General features: G+C 35.3%; 2 protein-coding genes across 5 annotated transcripts; one reads left to right on the top strand and one right to left on the bottom strand.

Annotated features, from left to right (window-relative positions):
* The first annotated feature begins 3,620 nt into the window (after positions 1-3,620).
* LOC131069839 (protein CTR9 homolog) lies at positions 3,621-8,739 on the top strand. Of its 4 annotated transcripts, XM_058005426.2 has the most exons (3): positions 3,621-3,806; positions 3,958-4,010; positions 5,364-8,739. In XM_058005426.2, exon 3 carries the CDS (start codon positions 5,411-5,413, stop codon positions 8,543-8,545), a length of 3,135 nt encoding a protein of 1,044 aa, XP_057861409.2. In that variant the 5' UTR covers positions 3,621-3,806; positions 3,958-4,010; positions 5,364-5,410; the 3' UTR covers positions 8,546-8,739. The 4 variants fall into 4 exon arrangements, with proteins under 4 accessions (XP_057861409.2, XP_057861401.2, XP_057861416.2 ...); XM_058005418.2 differs by lacking the exon at positions 3,958-4,010; XM_058005433.2 differs by lacking the exon at positions 3,958-4,010 and having other exon boundaries at positions 5,280-8,739.
* Positions 8,740-13,678: 4,939 nt separating this feature from the next.
* On the bottom strand, positions 13,679-18,611 carry LOC131069832 (probable receptor-like serine/threonine-protein kinase At5g57670). The gene is made up of 11 exons (XM_058005408.2): positions 18,357-18,611; positions 17,892-18,001; positions 17,664-17,782; positions 16,637-16,806; positions 15,962-16,513; positions 15,609-15,863; positions 15,116-15,273; positions 14,905-14,984; positions 14,675-14,810; positions 14,197-14,346; positions 13,679-14,078 (listed from the first exon to the last, which is right to left on the bottom strand). The coding sequence occupies exons 1-11, from the start codon at positions 18,508-18,510 to the stop codon at positions 13,947-13,949; spliced, it is 2,016 nt and encodes a 671-aa protein (XP_057861391.1). The 5' UTR covers positions 18,511-18,611; the 3' UTR covers positions 13,679-13,946.
* Between the last annotated feature and the right edge of the window lie 1,780 nt (positions 18,612-20,391).

The following is a 20,391-nucleotide window of genomic DNA, read 5'->3' as shown; positions in this document are numbered from 1 at the left end:
TCATCATTTAGTCGCATTCATCATTACATCCATCATATGCATATCCATCGCATCATCATGGGATCATTCTTCACTTTCATTTCTTCATCATTCATCCAACTATCATCTATCTTGTCTTATACATGATGTATCTTTCCTAAAACTAGGCGTACTATCATCTATCATGTCTTATACATGATGTATCTTTCTTGAATCCAGATGTTTTGATCATGTCTTATACAGGATATATCGTTCCTGAAACCAAACATTTTGATTATCTTTGTCTTATACAGGAGATGCCATTCCCAAAACCAAACTTGATCTCGTTCCAATCAATCCAATCAATTTGATCAATCTTATCAATCCAATCAAACCCATGCATGTCATCAACTATCCACTCTTCTATCTTTAATATAATATTCTTCTTCTTTCAAGAGATCATTCATGCCTTTAATGCACGAACGATCTCCCTAGGGGGCATCATTATCATATCGACTTCATATCAAGTATCAGTATTCATATATGGGGCATCATATCAAATTTTTTAGCAACGACATCAAAATCAAAAATTTTGGCGACATATCGAGCGAGTTTTCTTTGAATCAACATGTGCACACACATCACTTCAAAGAGGGGCAAAATGTAGACGTATAAATCTAACCATCCAGTTAAATAAATATTTAATATTAATTTAATTCATTAAAACCACATTCCTCTATTAATTAAATCTTATTTAATTAATTCCCCCACTTTCATCCATTTGATTAGATGAATTATTCATTTTTTCTAATTAAATTTATCTAGCGACATCCACCCTTTAATTAAATAAATCCCTTTATTTAATTAAATATCCCTTTCCCCTTTAATTAAAATTTCATTTTAATTAAAAACCCTCTCCAATTTAAATAAATCAAATTTATTTAAATATCTTCAAATTTGCAAGTTGTCATCCACTTTTTGGAATAAATCATTTTATTTCAAAATTAAAATCCAAAAACAAATCCACTTGCATTCTCCTAACAAATCCACTTGCATGATTAATCTTCTTCTAGAGCCTTCTAGATTCTTCTAATCATCTTAGATTAGTCTAATTCATCTCTTAAACATTTGCACATTCCTTAAGAGAAGTCACTTCTCAAAAATTCCCCAAAGTCTTCAAAATGCATTAAAGGCTTTATGCCTTCAACAAGTTAACCCTCAAAGTCTCCCAAACCATTAATGGTTAGCTCAACCTTCCCACATGATTAGAGACTTTCTCTCTAACTCAACCCTCATCTAACCTAGGGGTCTCATCAAGCACTCATTGCTTTGACCCTAGTTATCCCATTTAACGCTTGCACACGAGTTTACCCTTTGGGTAAAAACTTTATCCAATGGTTGACCCTAACCTAACCCTAACCACACCCTCCTAGGGAGACCCTCATGTCTTCTCATACATTTAATGCCTCTTACATCCCCTTTCAAGCCACCTCTTGTTGACAATTGTCACTATTTCATTGGTGAAAATTGTAAATATGGATTGAGTAACTTTCAATCCTAGCCATTGTTAAGATTATTGAATCTTAACCATTCATTGCCCTATTTCCTCTATAAATGGAGCTCACATTCTTGATTCTCCATATCCAAGTCTTCATGCATCTAAGTTATAGTCTCATTTTATCAAGCATTTTAGCCTCTCTTTGATAATAGCAATTAGATAATTTCAATAGCATCATAGCATAGATTTTATCATGTTTAACATATCATGTTAGTTTCATTTCCATGCTAGTTCCATATCATCTTCATATCACTCTCATGCTAGCTTAATATCACACTAATCTTGTTATTTTGCACCATATCATAGTTCTATATCAATAGCATTCACTAAGATCTTAGTTGGATAAGCATTTAAGTCTTTGATCATATATCCCTTGTTCTTTAGGTAGTCATCCTAGAGATCAAGTGCTCTTCCAAGCTGAGAGCCACCTTGATTTGAAGGATCCTTGGAGAAAGAGAACGATGAGATGCTTTTAGAGTTTTTGATTAACTAACTTGTTTTGTTGATTTTAATCTCTAATGCAATGTCCCATTGGTGTGTTTGTGTTGTTTGTGTCTCTTTTGCATGCACCATAATATGAGCATACATAACCACACCCCTAAACCAAATCGAACCCTAACCCTAACACTAAATCAAATTTAACCCTAACCCTAAACCATATTAAATCCTACCCCTAAACCTGATTGAATATAAACCAAATTGAACCCTATCCCTAAACCAAATTAAACCCTAACACTAAACCAAATTCAACCCCCACCCTAACACTAAATCAAATGCAACCCTCACCCTAAACCTACTTGAACACCAAATCCAAATTGAATCCTAACCCTAAATCTAATTGAACATCAAAGCAAATCATTATGGGTCAGGATTAGTCTTAGACTTTAAATGACAAAGGTAAGTTTATGGTTAGTATTAGGTATCAATTATGATTATGATTTAGTTAGAGTTTAGAGTAAGGGTTAGACTTCAATTAAGCTTATGAGTCATTCGGGTTCAACTATTATTAGAGTTCAATTAAGGTTAGGGCCCACTAAAGATTACAATTACGATTTAGTTACACTTACTATTGAATTAGGGTTAGGGTTTTGGTTCAATCAAGATTATAGTTTAATAATGATCAGGTTTCAATTTGGGTTTACCTTTAATAAGAATTAACTTAGAATATAAATTTATATGTTAAAGTAATTTTATAAAAGCTAAATTATTTAAATTAATTTTTTTTATTTAATTTGATTTATATAATTTATAAAAAATAAATAATAATAATTTATTTATTTAATTTCATTTGAGTTGCCCTACACACACATATATGCCTATTTTTTTTTATTTCACTTAAATAATATAACTTTATTAAATTAAAAAAAATAAAGCCTCCATGAGTTCATGGGGTAGTGTGATGGGTTTAAATTGATTTTTTAAAAAACTTTTTTTACTGAAGTCTTCAATTTGTTTTTTACTATGGTTTTTAATTAGTATCACGTGGAGATTTATAAAAAAATTAAAGCATCCATAATTTTATCCCATAGTGTGATGGTTAAGTTGATTTTTTTTTTTCAGCTTGAATATCTCTAAGTGGTTTTAGTGCTCCTCCTTTTTTAGGAACAAGGTTTGATAATTGTGAGTGCCGTAATTGTTTGAAAACAAAGATTGATAGTTATAGATAGAGTAACATCACACAATTTCTTTTATTTATTCTTTATAATATAATAATTAATTATAATAATACATAAAATATAAAATATTATTTTTTAACAATATAATATTATTTTTTATTAATAATATATTTTGATCATTATTTTTTTATCAATATTATATTTTAAAGTTTAATAGAATTCTATTATATTAATTAAAACCAATATTAATCCAAATAACTATAATTATTTGCTCATATTCTACATACATTTTTCAAAATATGGATATGCTAGTTTGTTAGTAACACCTCATATAAGTAATAATAATAAGCTACACACCAATTTAATTTATTATAAAAATCTATTTAATTTAGATTATTTGTGTGTAATTCCATTTTTTTAAACTTAAAACGATAGCCAGAATCAACCTTACCATAATTTTTTTTGCTATCATGGCCGTTAAAAATCTTTTATTTTCTATATAAATAAATAAAAAGAACGTCTAAGGCACCATTGATTTATCCCTGGACTGTGGAACATAAATCTCTACGTGTGAAACTGTGACACGAAATTCTGGTTAAATGAAACACAAGGCACAATGGATTCTGCGTGTCGGTAGATGAGAGTTCTCTAAAGCTTCAAATATTGATTTGCAGGTCAGTAATCAATCTAGTTTTTATTTCTGTCTTTATTAATGCCAATCCAATTTCTATTGATTTACTTTTTTGTTTTCAATTTATTTATTTTTCTTGGTTGCAGAAGTCATTTTCCATTAATTCCATAAGTGCTGTCTTGTTCAATATCTAGGGCTTGCAGATTTTCGTTAAGAGGCTTGAAGGGTTTTAGCGATTGCAGAAAAGGTTATACCCATTTTCATGTTTTAGGAAAAACGATCAGTCAAATTCGTTTGGCGGTTGTCGAAAATCGCAGAGAACTTTATATATGCATTTAATGCATACTTTTGTAAATCATATCAACCTATGTGCAGTATTATATATTTGTTAGGATGGGGTGGGGTTGCGATAGTTCTAGGGTTTTTAGGGTCTATAATCCCGGGTCATTTTGTTAGGGTTCAACTTAAAGCTGTTGGATATTAGAAATTGTATGAATATATAATATATTGTATGTAAAATGCCAGTGAACACCTAACTGCCTAAATGGGTGCATCTACATGTTGGCACTGATGATGGTTGTAATGTCCCGTACATTGGATCCTGTAATGTAGTCTTTTTTTTTTTAAATTAGTGAAAGTTTGCCAAGTATGAATTTTCTGAAAGTATTTGAACTATGCATCACAGAACCATTTAGAGTACTTGAAAAGGATTTGGACATAGATGAGTAGCACTCCTTTAAATTTTAGTACAGTTTGAGGGCTATAGACCAGCAATACGTCCTGTGGAGTTTACTGTGTTGGCAAAGGGTTGCGCCATAGCTTGACTTGTGGAAATTGCACCTCTTCCTGTTTACTTGTAACAAAATCACTTCTTGCATTGAAGTAAGTGTCCAAGCCACCTGATACTAGTTGAGTACATCTTTTACAAGTTGTTTCTGATGTCCTTTGCTGATTTGTGGAAGTCGGTTAACGAATATGGAGTTATGTTGTGACCTTGGGATAAATTGGCAAATTTTTTGTTTTTCCCTATAGAAACAGGGCATTTTATAGTGGGTGCCACTCCATTAATTTGCAAATGTCAACCCTACACTATACGATAGGTATCCCAAATTCGCCACCTTCATAATTGACATTCAGACTCTACGGTTGGCCAGTAGCATTGAAAAATACTTACTTAGATCTATGCTATAGATAGAGTCGTAGAGTTAGATCTTTGTTACCGATAGAATCAAGAAGAGTTCGTTTTAAATGTGAATCCCAGCAGGGATTCCACAAAATCTGAGAAACACAAAGAGCCTAGCAAGATCTTGACTGACAGAAATAACTGTTTATAACCACTTTTTTCTGTACGTTAATCAGACAGAAACATTGCTAGTCAAATTAGTGGATTTTGGTCATTATTCTTGTGAAAAGTGGTTAAAAATTAAAACTGTATATCATGTTAGATTTTCTTTTTCAGTTTGTTGGATCCTATTAAACTGTATATTACTATATCATGTTCAATTTTCTTTTTCAGGTTGTTGTGGTTAAAACTGTATTTCATGTTAAATATATGATACTGTGGTTTACTTATTGAAGTCATATATTTGCACATCGACAGTTGCATATAAGGAGAATTTGTGGCAGAGAAGGAAACTGCTTGGAAGAATGGGGTGTGTGTACATACCAGTGCAAAATTCTGATGAAGAAGTGAAAGTAGAACTAGATCAACTCCCGAGAGATGCCACTGACATTCTCGACATCTTGAAAGCAGAGCAAGCTCCTCTCAATTTATGGCTAATTATAGCAAGGGAATATTTCAAGCAAGGCAAAATTGAGGAGTTTCGGCAAATACTGGAAGAAGGTTCTAGTCCAGAAATTGATGAGTACTATGCTGATGTGAGGTATGACAGAATTGCCATTTTAAACGCCCTTGGTGCATACTATAGCAATGTTGGTAAGATTAAGACAAAGAATTCAGAGAAGGAGGAACAATTCGTTCGTGCAACATATTTTTATAACAAGGCTTCCAGAATTGATAATCTTGAGCCATCGACTTGGGTTGGAAAGGGTCAGTTGCTTTTAGCAAAAGGAGACCATGAACAAGCATATGGTGCATTCAAGATTGTTCTAGATGGACAAGCTGAGAATATTCCGGCACTTCTTGGTCAAGCCTGTGTGCAATTCAACCGTGGACGGTATACTGAATCATTGGAGTTGTATAAGAAGGCTTTGCGAGCTTATCCTGGTTGCCCTGCAGCAGTAAGACTTGGTCTAGGCTTATGCCGGTACAAGCTTGGTCAGCTCAAGAAAGCCAAACAAGCATTTGAACGTGTTTTACAGCTGGAACCTGAAAATGTCGAAGCTTGGGTTGCCCTTGGAATAATGGACTTGCAAGTTAATGAAAAAGGTAGTGTTCATGAAGGAATGGAAAAGATGCAGAGAGCCTTTGAACTATACCCGTACTGTGCAATGGCATTGAATCATTTAGCAAACCATTTTTTCTTCACAGGGCAGCATTTTCTTGTGGAACAGTTGACTGAGATAGCTCTTGTTTCGACAGACCACCCTCTCATGAAATCTCATTCATATTATAATCTTGCACGGTCTTATCATAGCAAAGGTGACTATGAAACTGCTGGCCGCTACTACATGGCATCAGTCAAGGAAAGCCAGAGGCCACAGGATTTTGTGTTGCCTTACTTTGGGCTGGGACAGGTTCAAATGAAGTTGGGAGATCTTAAAAGTTCTCTCTCAAATTTCGAACAGGTTCTTGAGGTTCAGCCGGAGAACTGTGAGAGCTTAAAAGCTGTAGGCCATATATATGCTCAGCAAGGGCAGCGAGAGAAGGCTTTGGAAATTTTAAGAAAGGCAACTCGCATAGATCCACGTGATGCCCATGCATTTATTAAGATGGGTGAGTTGTTGATATCATCAGACCCCGGTGCAGCCATAGATTCTCTTAAGACAGCAAAGTCTCTTCTGAAGAAGAGCAGAGAAGAAGTACCCATTGAATTGTTAAACAACATTGGGGTTCTTCATTTTGAGCGTGATGAACTAGAGTTGGCCCAACAAACTTTTATGGAGGCATTAGGAAATGGCATTTGGGTTGAATTCATCAATAAAAGTCCCAGTGGCAATTCTGCACTTTTTTCTGTGTCCTTTAGGGATATGGAATTCTTCCATCGACTAGAAGAAGGTGTTTCACTTGAGTTACCGTGGGATAAAGTCACAACATTATTTAATCTTGCTAGGCTGTTTGAACAGCTACATGACACTGAAAAAGCAACTCTTTTGTACAGGCTAATATTGTTCAAGTTTCCTGATTATGTGGATGCATATCTACGACTTGCAGCCATGGCTCAGGCTCGTAATGAGATCCAACTAAGCCTAGAATTGATTGGGGATGCACTTAAGGTGGATAATAACTCAATAAATGCTTTATGTATGCTTGGTAACATGGAACTGAAAACAGATGACTGGCTTAAAGCAAAAGAAACAATTAAAACTGCACAAAGTGTATCAGATGGAAAGGATTCTTATGTTGACATTTCACTTGGAAATTGGAATTATTTTGCAGCTCTAAAAAATGAGAAGAAGGAACCAAAGCTGGAGGCAACACATCTTGAGAAGGCTAGAGAACTGTATTGTAAAGTGTTGGCTCAGAGACCAGGAAATGTTTATGCTGCAAATGGGGCAGCTGTTGTGCTAGCTGAAAGGGGTCAATTTGATATTGCAAAGGAAATTTTTACACAGGTGCAAGAAGCTGCAGCAGGAAACATCTTTGTTCAGATGCCTGATGTGTGGGTAAATCTAGCACATGTTTACTTTGCACAAGGACAGTTTGCACTTGCAGTGAAAATGTATCAAAATTGTTTGAGAAAATTCTATTTTGGCACTGACACCCAAATTTTATTATATTTAGCTCGAACACATTATGAAGCAGAACAGTGGCAAGATTGTAAAAGAACATTATTAAGAGCAGTACATTTGGCACCTTCAAATTACATGTTACGCTTTGATGTTGGTGTTGCAATGCAGAAGTTTTCAACTTCAACACTTCAAAAGCAAAAACGTACTGCCGATGAGGTTCGTCAAGCAGTGTCAGAATTAAAGAATGCACTTCGTGTTTTCAGCCAACTGTCAGTAGTGGCAAGCCCTCATACACATGGCTTTGATGAGAAGAAGATAGAGTTGCATGTTGACTACTGTAAACATTTGCTCGATGCCGCCAAAGTTCATAGAGAAGCAGCTGAACGTGAAGAACAGCAAAGCCGTCAAAAGCTGGAAGTAGCACGCCAACTTGTCTTGGCTGATGAAGCAAAACGAAAAGCTGATGAAGAACGGAGGATTCAGATGGAAAGAAGAAAGCAAGAGGAAGAACTTCGGCGGGTGATGCAACAAGAGGAGCAATTTGAACGTGTGAAGGAATTATGGAAGAGTAAGCGTAAGGACAGGGATGATGATGACGACGAGGCTGGTCAGGCTGAAAAGAAAAGAAAGAAGGAAAAGAAGAAAAAGAAGAAGGATAAGGACCACAAAGCTTATGATTCTTATATGGAGGAACCTGATGTTGCCATGGAAGATGAGGCAAATTATATGAGTGATAAGGCAGAAGCTGATGCAGAAAATGCCCAAGATCTTCTTGCAGCTGCAGGTCTAGAAGACTCTGATGATGGCGAGACAAATTCTCCAGTTTCAACAAAATCACGAAGGAGACGTGCATACACTGATTCTGAAGATGATGAACCATTACAGAAACAGAGTCCGAGAGAAGATGATGCATATGATGATGATGTCTAGGCTTCCTGAGTTTTAACCAACCTAACCATTGTAGAAACAGAATCCAAGAGAAGGTGATGCATACAATGACGATGGATAAGCTACCTCAAAGTTTAGTCAATCAAATATCCTTTGCCCCTTCCAAATCCATTTGACATAGTTAAATGAGATCTAATCAGAAAACTCAAATTAATCATCTGTATGGTATCTTTTCATTTTTCCTGTTTATCGTTTTTTATGGGCAGCTTATTCTTGTCTTTATTTTAGAACATTTTCTGTGTCCTTCAATGTATTATGCTTTATCTTCTTATCGGATTCTAGAGTAAGTTTTTTTTCTTCTGTTAAAGAAAACTTGTACTCTGTAATGTCCCCTTTTCGAAATGAAATAAGTTGAAACCCAAACACCCATCATTCATTTCCCATGGACCTTGAAAATTTTGCTCTAGGCAATGTGAGCATAATAATAACTCAAGAGGATCATAATGTGATAATAGGGGCCACGTAAGTGTTATTATAAAATCTAATTTTAATAAAGAGGGTTTCAAGTAAAGTGAAACTATAAAATAAGGTCTCTTATAATTAAAGTTTATTTTAAATAATTCCTCTGTCAATCAAGGGTCATGAAGGAAACATGAAGAATTAAGTCTTTTGGAAGAAAATTTTATCAAGAGCAAACAAGGAGGAGGCATAATGATCAAGCATTTTAATTTTTGATTTCTATTCCTTGTCGGAGTTTCTCTGGTTCAATTAACCAGGATAAAAACCCTTTAGGTCTGGAATTGGAGAAGAAAAACCCACAATTCCTTGGAGTGATTTCATACAAGAGCCACCGTTGGGCCAAACCATTGAAATTTCAAATTGATAATATTACACTTGCGTTGAAGGGACACTTTGACTGGTGGAGTAATTTTGCATTCTTTTTGAGCAGAAATATATCAAGTTTGTGGCTGCGATCTGCACAAATAAGGAGTGTGCTAATAGCTGGGTACCATCTGTCATACAAATCACTGCCATTAGAGCATGATAATGGTTTCCTTATAATCATTGGTGGTTGTTGATACATTACATCATAGGTGCAGTAGTGAAAAAGGTTTCATACAGCTAGTCACTAGCTTCCATATATTACATCATTATTTCCAGGGTAGTCCTGCAAGATGGGGCATAACTTAAATATATGGTGGGTCTATATTGTATGTGCAGCTTTCGTACTATTGTCGTAGCAACAATTTGAGTTTGGATTATGGTGCGCAGCCCCTTTAAAATCACTGTCACATCCAACGATCATTGTGGTAACTTCACTATTGGTCCAGATATCAATAATTGTAACTGTAACATCTATTATTATTGAGGTTTCAGGACTACTGGGATGAACATAAGTCCATACTATATGCTTCATAACAACCTTGTGTTACTGTTATGTAGACCAGTTTGCATATCAATAAAAGTATTTGATTTATTGCATCTGTATTCTTCATTTTCATACTTAGCTAATCTACAAATCTGGTCCATATTGTTGTTTATTTGCACTGTACTATATCCATAAAATATTTCAATTTGTGTAATATCAAAAAATACCAAAAAATCAGAAAGTAAATACATTTTTTGAATTGGGTGTATTACAATGGTATTGGAGTTGGAACTTGCCAGTCAGTGAGATTTCCTTCTTATGCAGTCAAATGATAGAGCCAACAGGTATTATCAAAGGGAACATAGAAAAAGTCAGCATCAATTTGCCAACAACAAAGAAATCAAAGATTCAAAACTCATTTGGGATTTGAGGTAGAAGAAAGTATGGTAAGAGAGAAGAAAGTTTCGGAAGATCGTGCAGATAAGTTTGAAAGGAAGTTTGGCCTTATGCTAGATAGGATGGGGCATATGTTGCATATGATGCATAACAATCAGAAAACATAGAAGAATGGAGGGAATTCCAACAATCAAACTAGTGAGGCAAGTCCTTTTGGAGCCAATAACAATAATAAGCAGAAAAGTTAGCACAGAGAACCATGATTGGGTTTGTTGGTAGATCCATTTGTCCTACTTTCATTTAGAGAGAGGAAGAAGTTCTTGTGGAGGAAGCTCAAAGTTCAATGAAAGATGATATTATTGCATGCTATACAGGTTATAGAAATCTCCCTCCAGAGATTAAAGAAGCAACGAGTTTCACAAATTACATGAATATGAAGAGATGCAGAAGATCAAGAATTGAGGCTATGCCTCAACAAAATAACATGACCATCAACAAGTTTTAGGGAAGTTAAGACTACCTACATTTGATGGTTCTAATAAATATATTGCTCATGCCTGAGTGCAGAAGTTAGATACATATCTACCTTTGAAACCTATGACTGATGCTGGTGCTGTGAAGTTCACCACCTTACATTTGGAAGGCACAACACATGACTGGTGGTACCATGGGGAACAAGGTCATACTTTGATCGACACATGTTGAATTTTGCAAAAGGTTGATTGAAAGTTTTGATTTTAAAGTTCATTTTAGAGAGTCGGTCCAATTGAGTCAAGGGGGAATAGTAGAGATATATGTGGAGGAATTCCAAAAATTATTTGTAATAGTGTATGATATAATAGAAAGAAGCCTAATTGTCCTTTTCATAGAAGGGTTAACTAAACCTCTCAAGGGTTTGATTTTGCAAAAGGTTGACTGAAAGGTTTGATAGAAAATATGTTGAAGTTCATTTTAGAGAGAGGACATAATTGAAGCAAGAGGGAATATTAGAGATATATGTGGAGGAATTCCAAAAATTATTTGTAATAGTGCGTGATGTAATAGAAGGGTTAACCGATCCTCTCAAGGGTTTGATTAAGTTATTTGATCCATTGTCTCTATATGAAGCTATTAAAAGGGCCCAATATTTCCAAGTATAAATTTCACTTAAAGATTCCACCTCTGGACCAATCAAAGGAAGTTTCATAGAAGGAAGAGTCATATGCACTATAGTAGAAGAACATACCACCAAAGACAAAGATAGAAGATGAGATCAAGAATGATCTCAGGAGGAAGAGTTTGTGTTTTAATTGTAGAGAACCTTGGAAACCTGGTCATTGGTGTATGGGCAAGGGAAAAATTCATTATATTGATGTAGCTTTTGATGAGGAGGAAGAAAAAAAGTAACTTGAACTACATTCAAATGGTGGAGGAACACTTGGTTCTATTTCAGGAGCACCAAGATACCATCTTTTTAGATTTCAAGGGACTTTATGTGGAAGCGTAATTTTAGTACTACTTGATAGTGGAGCTGCTCATAACTACATTAATGAAGATTTGGTACCTGAAAAAATATTTCAAACTGAAAGAGTTTGAAGGACTTGATGGGACAGTTGTTGACAGATTTATAATCCCCTGCAAAAAAGAAAATTAGTCAGCCCAACTACTCTTAGAAGAGCACAAGGCATGTGAAGACTTCTATATTGTTGGTTTAGAAGAAATTGACTTTTTTTGGGTATTTAGTGGCTGTGCTTCCCTTGTGAAAATCATTCAAAACATTAAAACTTTGGAATTTAAGTTCCATGAAGGAAGGGAGGTAACATTTAAGGGACTTCCTGATGGGCAGATCAACCTGATTATTGCAAGAAGTGTGGAAGTGTCCACCTACAATCAGCCACTCATATCGATAAATACTCTTTGCATAGATTGTTCAATTCACAATAGAGTGGCGCAGCAGAAATCAGTTGGAGCAAAACTGGATTTCAGGAACTTATAGAAGCTTTGCAAATGATTAGACAATTAGAGGGGCATTTTGAGGAGGTTATATTTGAAGATGGACATACAAATCTACAAGGTTGATTTGGGATCCAAGTAACTTTATAAAGATTCAGTCAAGTGGAGGAAAAATTCTGAGGTATCCTAGTTGTGATTGCTTGAGGACAAGCAATCTTGGGAAGGGTGGACTGTAATGCCCCCTTTTAAAATGAAACCAAGTTGAAATGCAAACACCCACCGCTCATTTACCGTGGGCCTTGGGAATTTTCCTCTAGGAAAATGAGAGTGTAATAAATTAATAATAACTTTAATAGGATCGTAATGTTATAAAAGGGGCCATTTAAATGTTATTACAAAATGTAATTATAATAAAGAGGGCCTCAAGTAAAGTGAAACTGTAAAATAAGGTCACTTATAATTAAAGTTTATTTTAAATAATTGCTCTCAAATACCAATCAAGGGTCATGAAGGAAATTTGAATAGTTGTCTTTTGGAGGAAAATCCTATTCAAGAGAGGCCAAACAAGGAGGAGAAGGCATATTGATCAAACATTCTATTATTTGATTTCTACTCCTTGTTGGAGTTTCGGACTTTGGTTCAATTAATCTGAGGATGAAAACCCTCTAGGTCTGGAATTGGAGGATGGAAAACCACAATTTCTTGGAGTGATTTCATACAGGAGTCCATTGGGCTGAACCGTTAAAATTTCAGATTTATATTAGTATACATTTGTGCTGAAGGGGTGCTGTGACTGTTAGTAATTTTGCATTCTTTTTTGGGCATAAATATATCAAGTGTGTGGCTTTTATCTGCACAAATAAGGAGTGCACTAATAGCTGCGTACAATCCACAATACAAATCACTACAATTAGAGCATGATAATGGTTTCCTTATGATCGCTGGTTGCTGTTGATACATTCCTAGGTGCAGCAGTGAAAAAGGTTTCATACAGCTAGTCGCTAGCTTCCACATATATAAAATACTGCATTACTTCCATAGTAGTGTTGCAAGAGGGGGCAGAACTCAGACAGATGGTGGATCCATATGGTATATGCAAGTCTCATGCGATTATAGCACACAGCACTATAAAATCATTATTACATTTAGTACATTGATAATTGTGGTAATTTCATTATTGGTCTAGGTATCAAGGATTGTAATATCTATTATATTGAGGTTTCACGGCTGCTGGGATAAACATAAGTCCATATTGTATGCTTCATAACAACCCTGTGTTAATGTTCAATAGACTAATCTGCCTATCAATCAAAAGCATTTGTATTGCATCAATATCCTTCATTTAAAATTTTAGCCAATGTACATATCTTGTCCATATTGCTGTTTATCTGCACTGTACTAGATCCATGAAAATATTTCAATTTGTGTAATCAGAAAATGCCAAAAGGGAGGACGTAAAACTGGAAAATACCAAAAAATCAGAAAGTTATAAATATTTTGAATTGAGGACATACTCTGATTACATTTAGGATAATTATTGAATGGGAGTTATCTGTCTGCACAGATTGTAACTATAAAATTTACAAACAAATAGGTTGGTGCACTAATTTTACACCATCGATCCAGTTTAGCCAAGTAAAGTTTAGAAGTCTCCAACTTAAAACTGGTTTTACTAAATTTCTGAGATAAGTTTTTGCTGAAGCATTACATTAGGTTGGAACTAAATCCCATTCTGCATCTTTTCATTTATCTTTTGGCAGTACGTCTCAAGTTGTGCAGTTCATCCCAGTAGTCATCAAAGGCATCGTCCTTTGATGAAGGTATTCTCCAACAGTCTTCTCTAAGAAGGCTTTCTCCGTCTGTCAACAATTGTAGAGCCTGAAATAACAACGATAGGCAGTCAATTCTAATGTAGTGAAATGCAAACAGCAAGGAACATCCCATTTTGGATTTTGTTATAAAAGGTTGAGATCTATATTTGAGAAGGAAGATAGACCTCGCTCATGGATGGCCTCCAGATTGCTGAATGCCTTATGCACAGGGATGCTGTGAAAAGCACTCTCTTCATCTTAACAATATCATATTGACATTCAAGTCTTGGATCTGCTAGGTCTTTAATGTTTCCGGACTCTAACAATGGTTTTGCCTGCATATTATATAATGATCATTCAAAATAATGTATAAAAAAGAACTTTTGGGACGAACTGGGTTATAATCTTTCGTACTAACATTTCAATTAAACTAAAATCCTTCGATGGTGGGTGAAGAAGCTTACCCAAATTGTTAGCACCAAGACATACAAGAAGAAATATACCAAATTTATATTCAAAAACAAGAATGTACAGAAGTCTTCATTGGCTATTTTTTCAGTATCCATGCATTGATTCAGATAAATATTTTCTATAATTTTTTTTACAGAATTATTACATTTGTCATTTTGGAAGAATGTTGTTAAGGAGCTTTGTTGTACTGACCCAAACAAGAATGTTCTCTTCTGAAGTATCAAAAGGCTTCCTACCAGAGACAATTTCCAGCAACAACACTCCAAAAGCAAACACGTCAGTTTTCTCATCAACTATCCCATGCATGAAATACTCTGGTGCCAAATATCTGCTCAAAATGACACACCCATTAGAAAGCAACGAGGAAAAGTTGTGTGAGTTACAAGTTACAAAGCGCAGGATGATGGAAATGCATAACTTACCCATAAGTTCCTTCAATGGGAGTTACAGAGTGGTGGGTCCATTGTCTTGGGAGCCATTTTGCCAATCCAAAGTCTGAAATCTATAGCAGAGCCCAGTCAAGTATCCAAATAAATAAATCAATGAATATTCCTTTAGATAAGTTTGTAAGCTGATTTTAACCATCACTAGATCTTAAAGATCATGCAACTCTAGAATGACAAGTTTGCTCACCTGTGGCTCAAATTCTCTACCTAGAAGAATATTGGCTGCTTTGATATCCCTGTGAATGATTCGCCTTCGGCAACATTTGTGCAAATAATGCAGTCCCCTAGCTATACCAACTGCCACCTTGTACCTTATTGACCACTCCAGCACTGGAGTATTTGTATCTGAGAATTTTAAATTCGATCTCACTTCACATGGTCACTTACAGGATATTAAAAAAACAAAGGCAATGGTTTACAATTTGAACAAGCTACTCAGAAGAGCCGCTTCAAAGAATATTGAGTTTTAACTACCTTGGCATCATGAATGCAACTCAGTGAAACCATGTTATGACCATTGTGTGTACCCTAAGCCATTGTACTGATATGAGAAGAAAGCAAGGGGTGACACTACAGGTTAAAACAATTCAGGCCACATTGCCATAAAGATGCAGGACAATGGTATCAAAAGAACTATAGTTATAGCTGAACTATTTAACTTAACTTGGGAAAAAGCTTACCATGTAGATAAGAATCCAAGCTGCCATTAGGAGAGAAGTGGAAGATAAGATGCAGACCATTTTCTATACAACAACCTAGCAAAGAAGCTGTATTTGGGTGGTGAATGTGTCCAATGATACCCAATTCAGTAAGAAAGTCTTTCTCCTTTTGCTCATCTGTGGCTCCATTCACCATTGTTTTCACTGCTATAGCCTTACCATTCGATAGAACCCCCTTGTAAACCTCTGCATACCCGCCTTTACCCACCAAATTATCTGCAGCACAACAAAATACCTTTTGATTTCATCATAATTTACAAGGATCAGCAAACGTACATGTATTCAGCAATTTAGATATGATGTTTGGAACATACCAGAATTGAAATTGTTGGTGGCATAAGAAATTTCCTTATAGGTGAAGGATCTCCATGTTGGCTTCCACGACATCTCTTCATATGCTCTCCTTTCCTCAAAATTTTCCCTGTTCCTAGGAAATAAGGATTGCGGATCTTTGTGGTTCTTGGCAGTTGAAGTTAATTGTGTGGTGCAATGGCCAAAAGATAAAGAGAAAAGTTTCAAAAACTTATTAGATTGCATGCTAGCAGTTGTCCAAAAGTTGAAGCAGTTGTGGGGACTCTCTTCAGAGGTTGACCTGTCATCTCCATCATTCCTAAAAGGAGAGGACCCAATTGAACTCTCCGAAGAAAATGATTCTTCCTGATCCAAGCAATGTGATGGTGCTTCCAGAACTCCTCTTGGGGAATGCTTTTCTTTTTGTTCTTGGAAGCTTTCATATCCCTCAGTCACGTGGTTTCTGAATTCGTCTTCTCCCCGAGATTGGATCTTGGACAGGAGTTTCTTCTGTAGAGAACCTAGGGTCTTCCCAACTTCTTTTGCAGGCCACTTTAAATTGAACCAGTGATTTCCTGCAAGCCATATGAACGAAATAAATTGGAGGCAAAATATTTTTTTCCAAATTACAAGCCAGAGTTATTTAGAATTTCATCCCGATTCAGAGTTGCAATAATGAAGGGTACACCCTTCAATACCTTCTTGAAGTATCTCGGAACAATCTGTAAGTATCTCGGAACAATCTGTCTCTGGAACCCTAGGAAAAAGCTCTTGCAGTGGCACATCTCTTCTGTCCTTGACAGCTATTACTGCACATCCAGCTGGTGCATGTTCCAGACAATACTTTTTTGTCACCCCGATGGAAGGGCTGCATGCCATATCCCACAGAAGTAGACAATTAAAGTTTAAGATACTTTTATCATGTAGCAAGGCCAACAAATTCATCTTAACAGCTTATAAAACTACAACTGCACAGACATTAGAGTTCTAAATTTCTAAAATTTATCCCAAAAGATATAACCAAGAATTAACAAGCTTCCCAGCAATTACTATGAATTTTTTTTTGAACTAAAACTCTTTTATACACACAATCATGAAAGTAGGATTTTCAATTCAGAAGAAATCACACATCAATTGCATTCAATTTCGATACAACAACCCATAAGGATGAGCTGTAGTAAGAAACATATTATCTTTAGACTTTCAGTTTTCTTTCCAGCAATTACTCGGAAGAATTTTTTTGCACTAAAGCTCTTTCACACACACATAATCATGAAAGTAGGGTTTTCAGTTAAGAAGAAATCACACATCAATTGCATTCAATTTCAATACAACGCATCAGGGACAACATATCATCTTTAGACTTTCAAGTTTCTTTCATTTTCAGATCAAAGGGTACTAGGTTCAACAAAACATTAAGAAGAAATCACACATCAATTGCATTCAATTTCAATACAACCCATCAGGGACAAACTGCAAAGGAAACATATTATCTTTAGACTTTCAAATTTCTTTAATTTTTAGACTAAAGGGTACTAGGTTCAACAAAACATCAATTTTCATTTTTGATGGTGTAACCAATCAATAAGCTCTAGTCTTCATTGTAATTGATCTGCTTTCTTATCATTCATCCTGATGATAAACCACAGTGGTTCGGAATGTGCTTCTGAAGCTGCCTTTTAAAACAATGCCTTTTTTAAGGAAAAAAAATGTATATATACTCACCTGGGCAGTTGATAAGTTGAAGCTCCAAGGACAAGGAATGAAGCTCCCGAAGTTGCTGCTTCATTCACTATAGCCTTTTCGAGACTGCTATGGACCAGTACCTTAGCCTCCACTTTTATCTGTCATCATGGTTGAAACCATGAGAAACTACGATGACTTTCAACCATGAGAAATTGTGAAGACTATCTTTTGTTAAACAAAAGTACAGAGCTAAGAAGTATAACCCACCTGTTTAGCTTGCCAGAGGTCCATGAAGGATCCCAACAACTTGATCAGCATAGCCCGTGCATTATCAATCCTGGCTTTCATAAATTGTGATTCTCTGCCATGCTTTTCAACTGCAACATCAAAGACAACCAAAGAAAGGCCTTCCACCTCAGTTTTCTAACAGGGTCACTTGGTAAAATATGTTTAGTATGGGCTTCTAAATAAATCCCTCTAATCAAAATTTACAGAGTTGCAAATATTTCCACTATCATCCTTGTATATTATGTACCTGAAAAATTCTGGGGTTTTAGGCTTGGTTTTTAGGTCCAGTTGGATTCAGAGAAAAAAATCAGTTGCTAGTACTTTGGAAGCATAAGTCTCAACGCAATTATCTAAATAGGTTGGTCTTTAGTGTGAATTTTTATTTACAAGTAAAATGACATGAATTTCTATCTACAAAGCAAAGAATCGGCAGTTGTTGCTTACCAAGTACATGGAGGGCAACAAGGGTGTCACCTGGGCAAGCTGCCACACTCATGGCCCATGACAGAAGTTCTTTGCTCTCTTCCTCCTGCAGTGAAATCCCAACCACCACCAGAGCTGTTGTTGGTGTTGATGATGTGGATGATTCCATCTCCATTTTTGCTCTTGCTCTTCTGCCTCATTACCTCAATATATTCTAAGTTAATAAAAAGTGCACTCCATGAATAATTTTAATTATAGTAACAATGAGAACAACAATGATTGTGCTTGCTAATCAATAGCATACTCCATTACTTACTCCCCTTCTTTACAAGTAAAGTGGCATACGAAAAAGATGGGCATTGAGAGTAAGCAGAATCATCCCATTCGTTCATTTTGTTTTTAACTGGGCTAAAGGTTGATAATATCTTTGCTTTATTTTACTTTACTTGGTCATAAAAGCTGACTGGTAACAATTTGACTGATTCCAATGAGCAATATTATCATTCCAATGCAGTTGTCTTTTATAGAAATGATGATTGTTGGTGATCATAGTTTGTACTAAATGTTTGGGAAGCTGGTCACGCCACAATGCCAAGCAAAGTTTTTTCGAATAATTCTCGGCTTATTGTTAAAAATAAACAATTGAAAGATTTATGGACGAGCCTTTCTATGCAAGTCTTAGTCATATTGCAAATGATTAATTTTAAGAGAGTGGAGAGTACACCATAAATTTCATTCCCCACATTAGGATTCACTTTATGATGAGTTGGGGACCCATCAGAGAGATATTCCTTGAATGCATTATTCGACTTGAGATTTCGAGGGTTACTTTTTCGAGTATCTAAAAAGACAACTTTGCAATCTACTTAGAAATAATGATTTCCACTAATCCTTTTTGCCTATTTGTGCAAGGAGGAAGTTTATGAAACGAGAATTGATGAATGGGGTTAGAAGGAAAAGTTGTCTACAACATAATAGTTATCTGGAAGTGCATCCCACATTTCACCATGAGTTTAGTAATGAGAATTGATGAACGGGGTTAGAAGGAAAAGTTGTCTACAACATAATAGTTAATGTTTATTAAATTTTGGAAGCGCATCCCACATTTCACCACGAGTATAATTAAATTTTTCTCTTCAAACTTTTCAAATTGTTTGAAGTTGTATTGGGAGTGGCATAATGTGTGATATTGTTAAGTGAGTGGCACAGAATGTGGGTTGTACAAACTATTTTTTTTTATCCTAGATAGATCTTTGGAGGACTTGTTTGTAGGGTTTGTCTATTGATTGTCGTGAATATAAAAGAATTATTTGTTCAACTTTCATGAAAGACAAATTTTGTGGTACATTTTATTTGTTATAAACAAACAAGTGAGGTGTGAAAGGTGGAAAATTGTGCAATTGCATATGTTGATGTAGAGTATGGAGGGTGAATATGTTCTTACACATTTTTTTTAAAGGGTCGTGACATTCTTTCAAGTTTGCTATTGGGGCAGGACATTTTAAAGCTATATTGCTTGGAATAATTAGAAAAAGGTTCCTTATAGTTTTAGTTTTAAGAATGTGTACCAAGTTAGATTTTTTGACATTTTTTGGTCTATAAAACAAGGTAAATTTTTAGAAATGTAAGCCCTTTAGAATTAAGCGAATATGTTTTTTTATTTATGCAACATTATATTATCTATTAAGAGATTTATATGGAAGCAAATATAAATTAATGAGTTATGATAAATATGCATAACACCATATGTATGTGGAGAAACACTTGCAAGAAAAGTTTCACCATCAAAGAGAGACATAAGTATGTATTGATCTTTATTACAAGAGTGTACCTAAGAAATTTTTGCTGACCTTCTTGCATGTGTATTAATCTTTACCAAAGAAATTTCTATCAACCTTCATGCATGTGTCTATCAATAGACACATATAAAAGGTGGTTTAATAATACCATGGACATCACAATTGTGGGCAAAGAAAACAATGCAAAAGTGCCCCCAAAAGACAAAATGATTTTTTTTTTTTGTGGTAGGGTGCGGGAGGGTTGTTCCCTTTGACAC

Source organism: Cryptomeria japonica, chromosome 6, assembly GCF_030272615.1.
Source record: "Cryptomeria japonica chromosome 6, Sugi_1.0, whole genome shotgun sequence".
Classification (NCBI taxonomy): domain Eukaryota; kingdom Viridiplantae; phylum Streptophyta; class Pinopsida; order Cupressales; family Cupressaceae; genus Cryptomeria; species Cryptomeria japonica.
Note: the sequence above shows the minus strand (reverse complement) of the source record. Positions and strands in the feature narration are given on the sequence as shown.

Excerpts from the sequence above, each read along its gene's own strand:
- LOC131069832 (XM_058005408.2), bottom strand. The coding sequence starts at position 18,510 with ATGGAGATGGAATCATCCACATCATCAACACCAACAACAGCTCTGGTG. Across the intron at positions 15,274-15,608 it reads CTTGGATTCTTATCTACATG|ATACAAATACTCCAGTGCTG; the intron begins GTAAGCTTTTTC and ends TAAAATTCTCAG. Across the intron at positions 14,811-14,904 it reads CCCATTGAAGGAACTTATGG|ATATTTGGCACCAGAGTATT; the intron begins GTAAGTTATGCA and ends CATTTTGAGCAG.
- LOC131069839 (XM_058005418.2), top strand. The coding sequence starts at position 5,411 with ATGGGGTGTGTGTACATACCAGTGCAAAATTCTGATGAAGAAGTGAAA.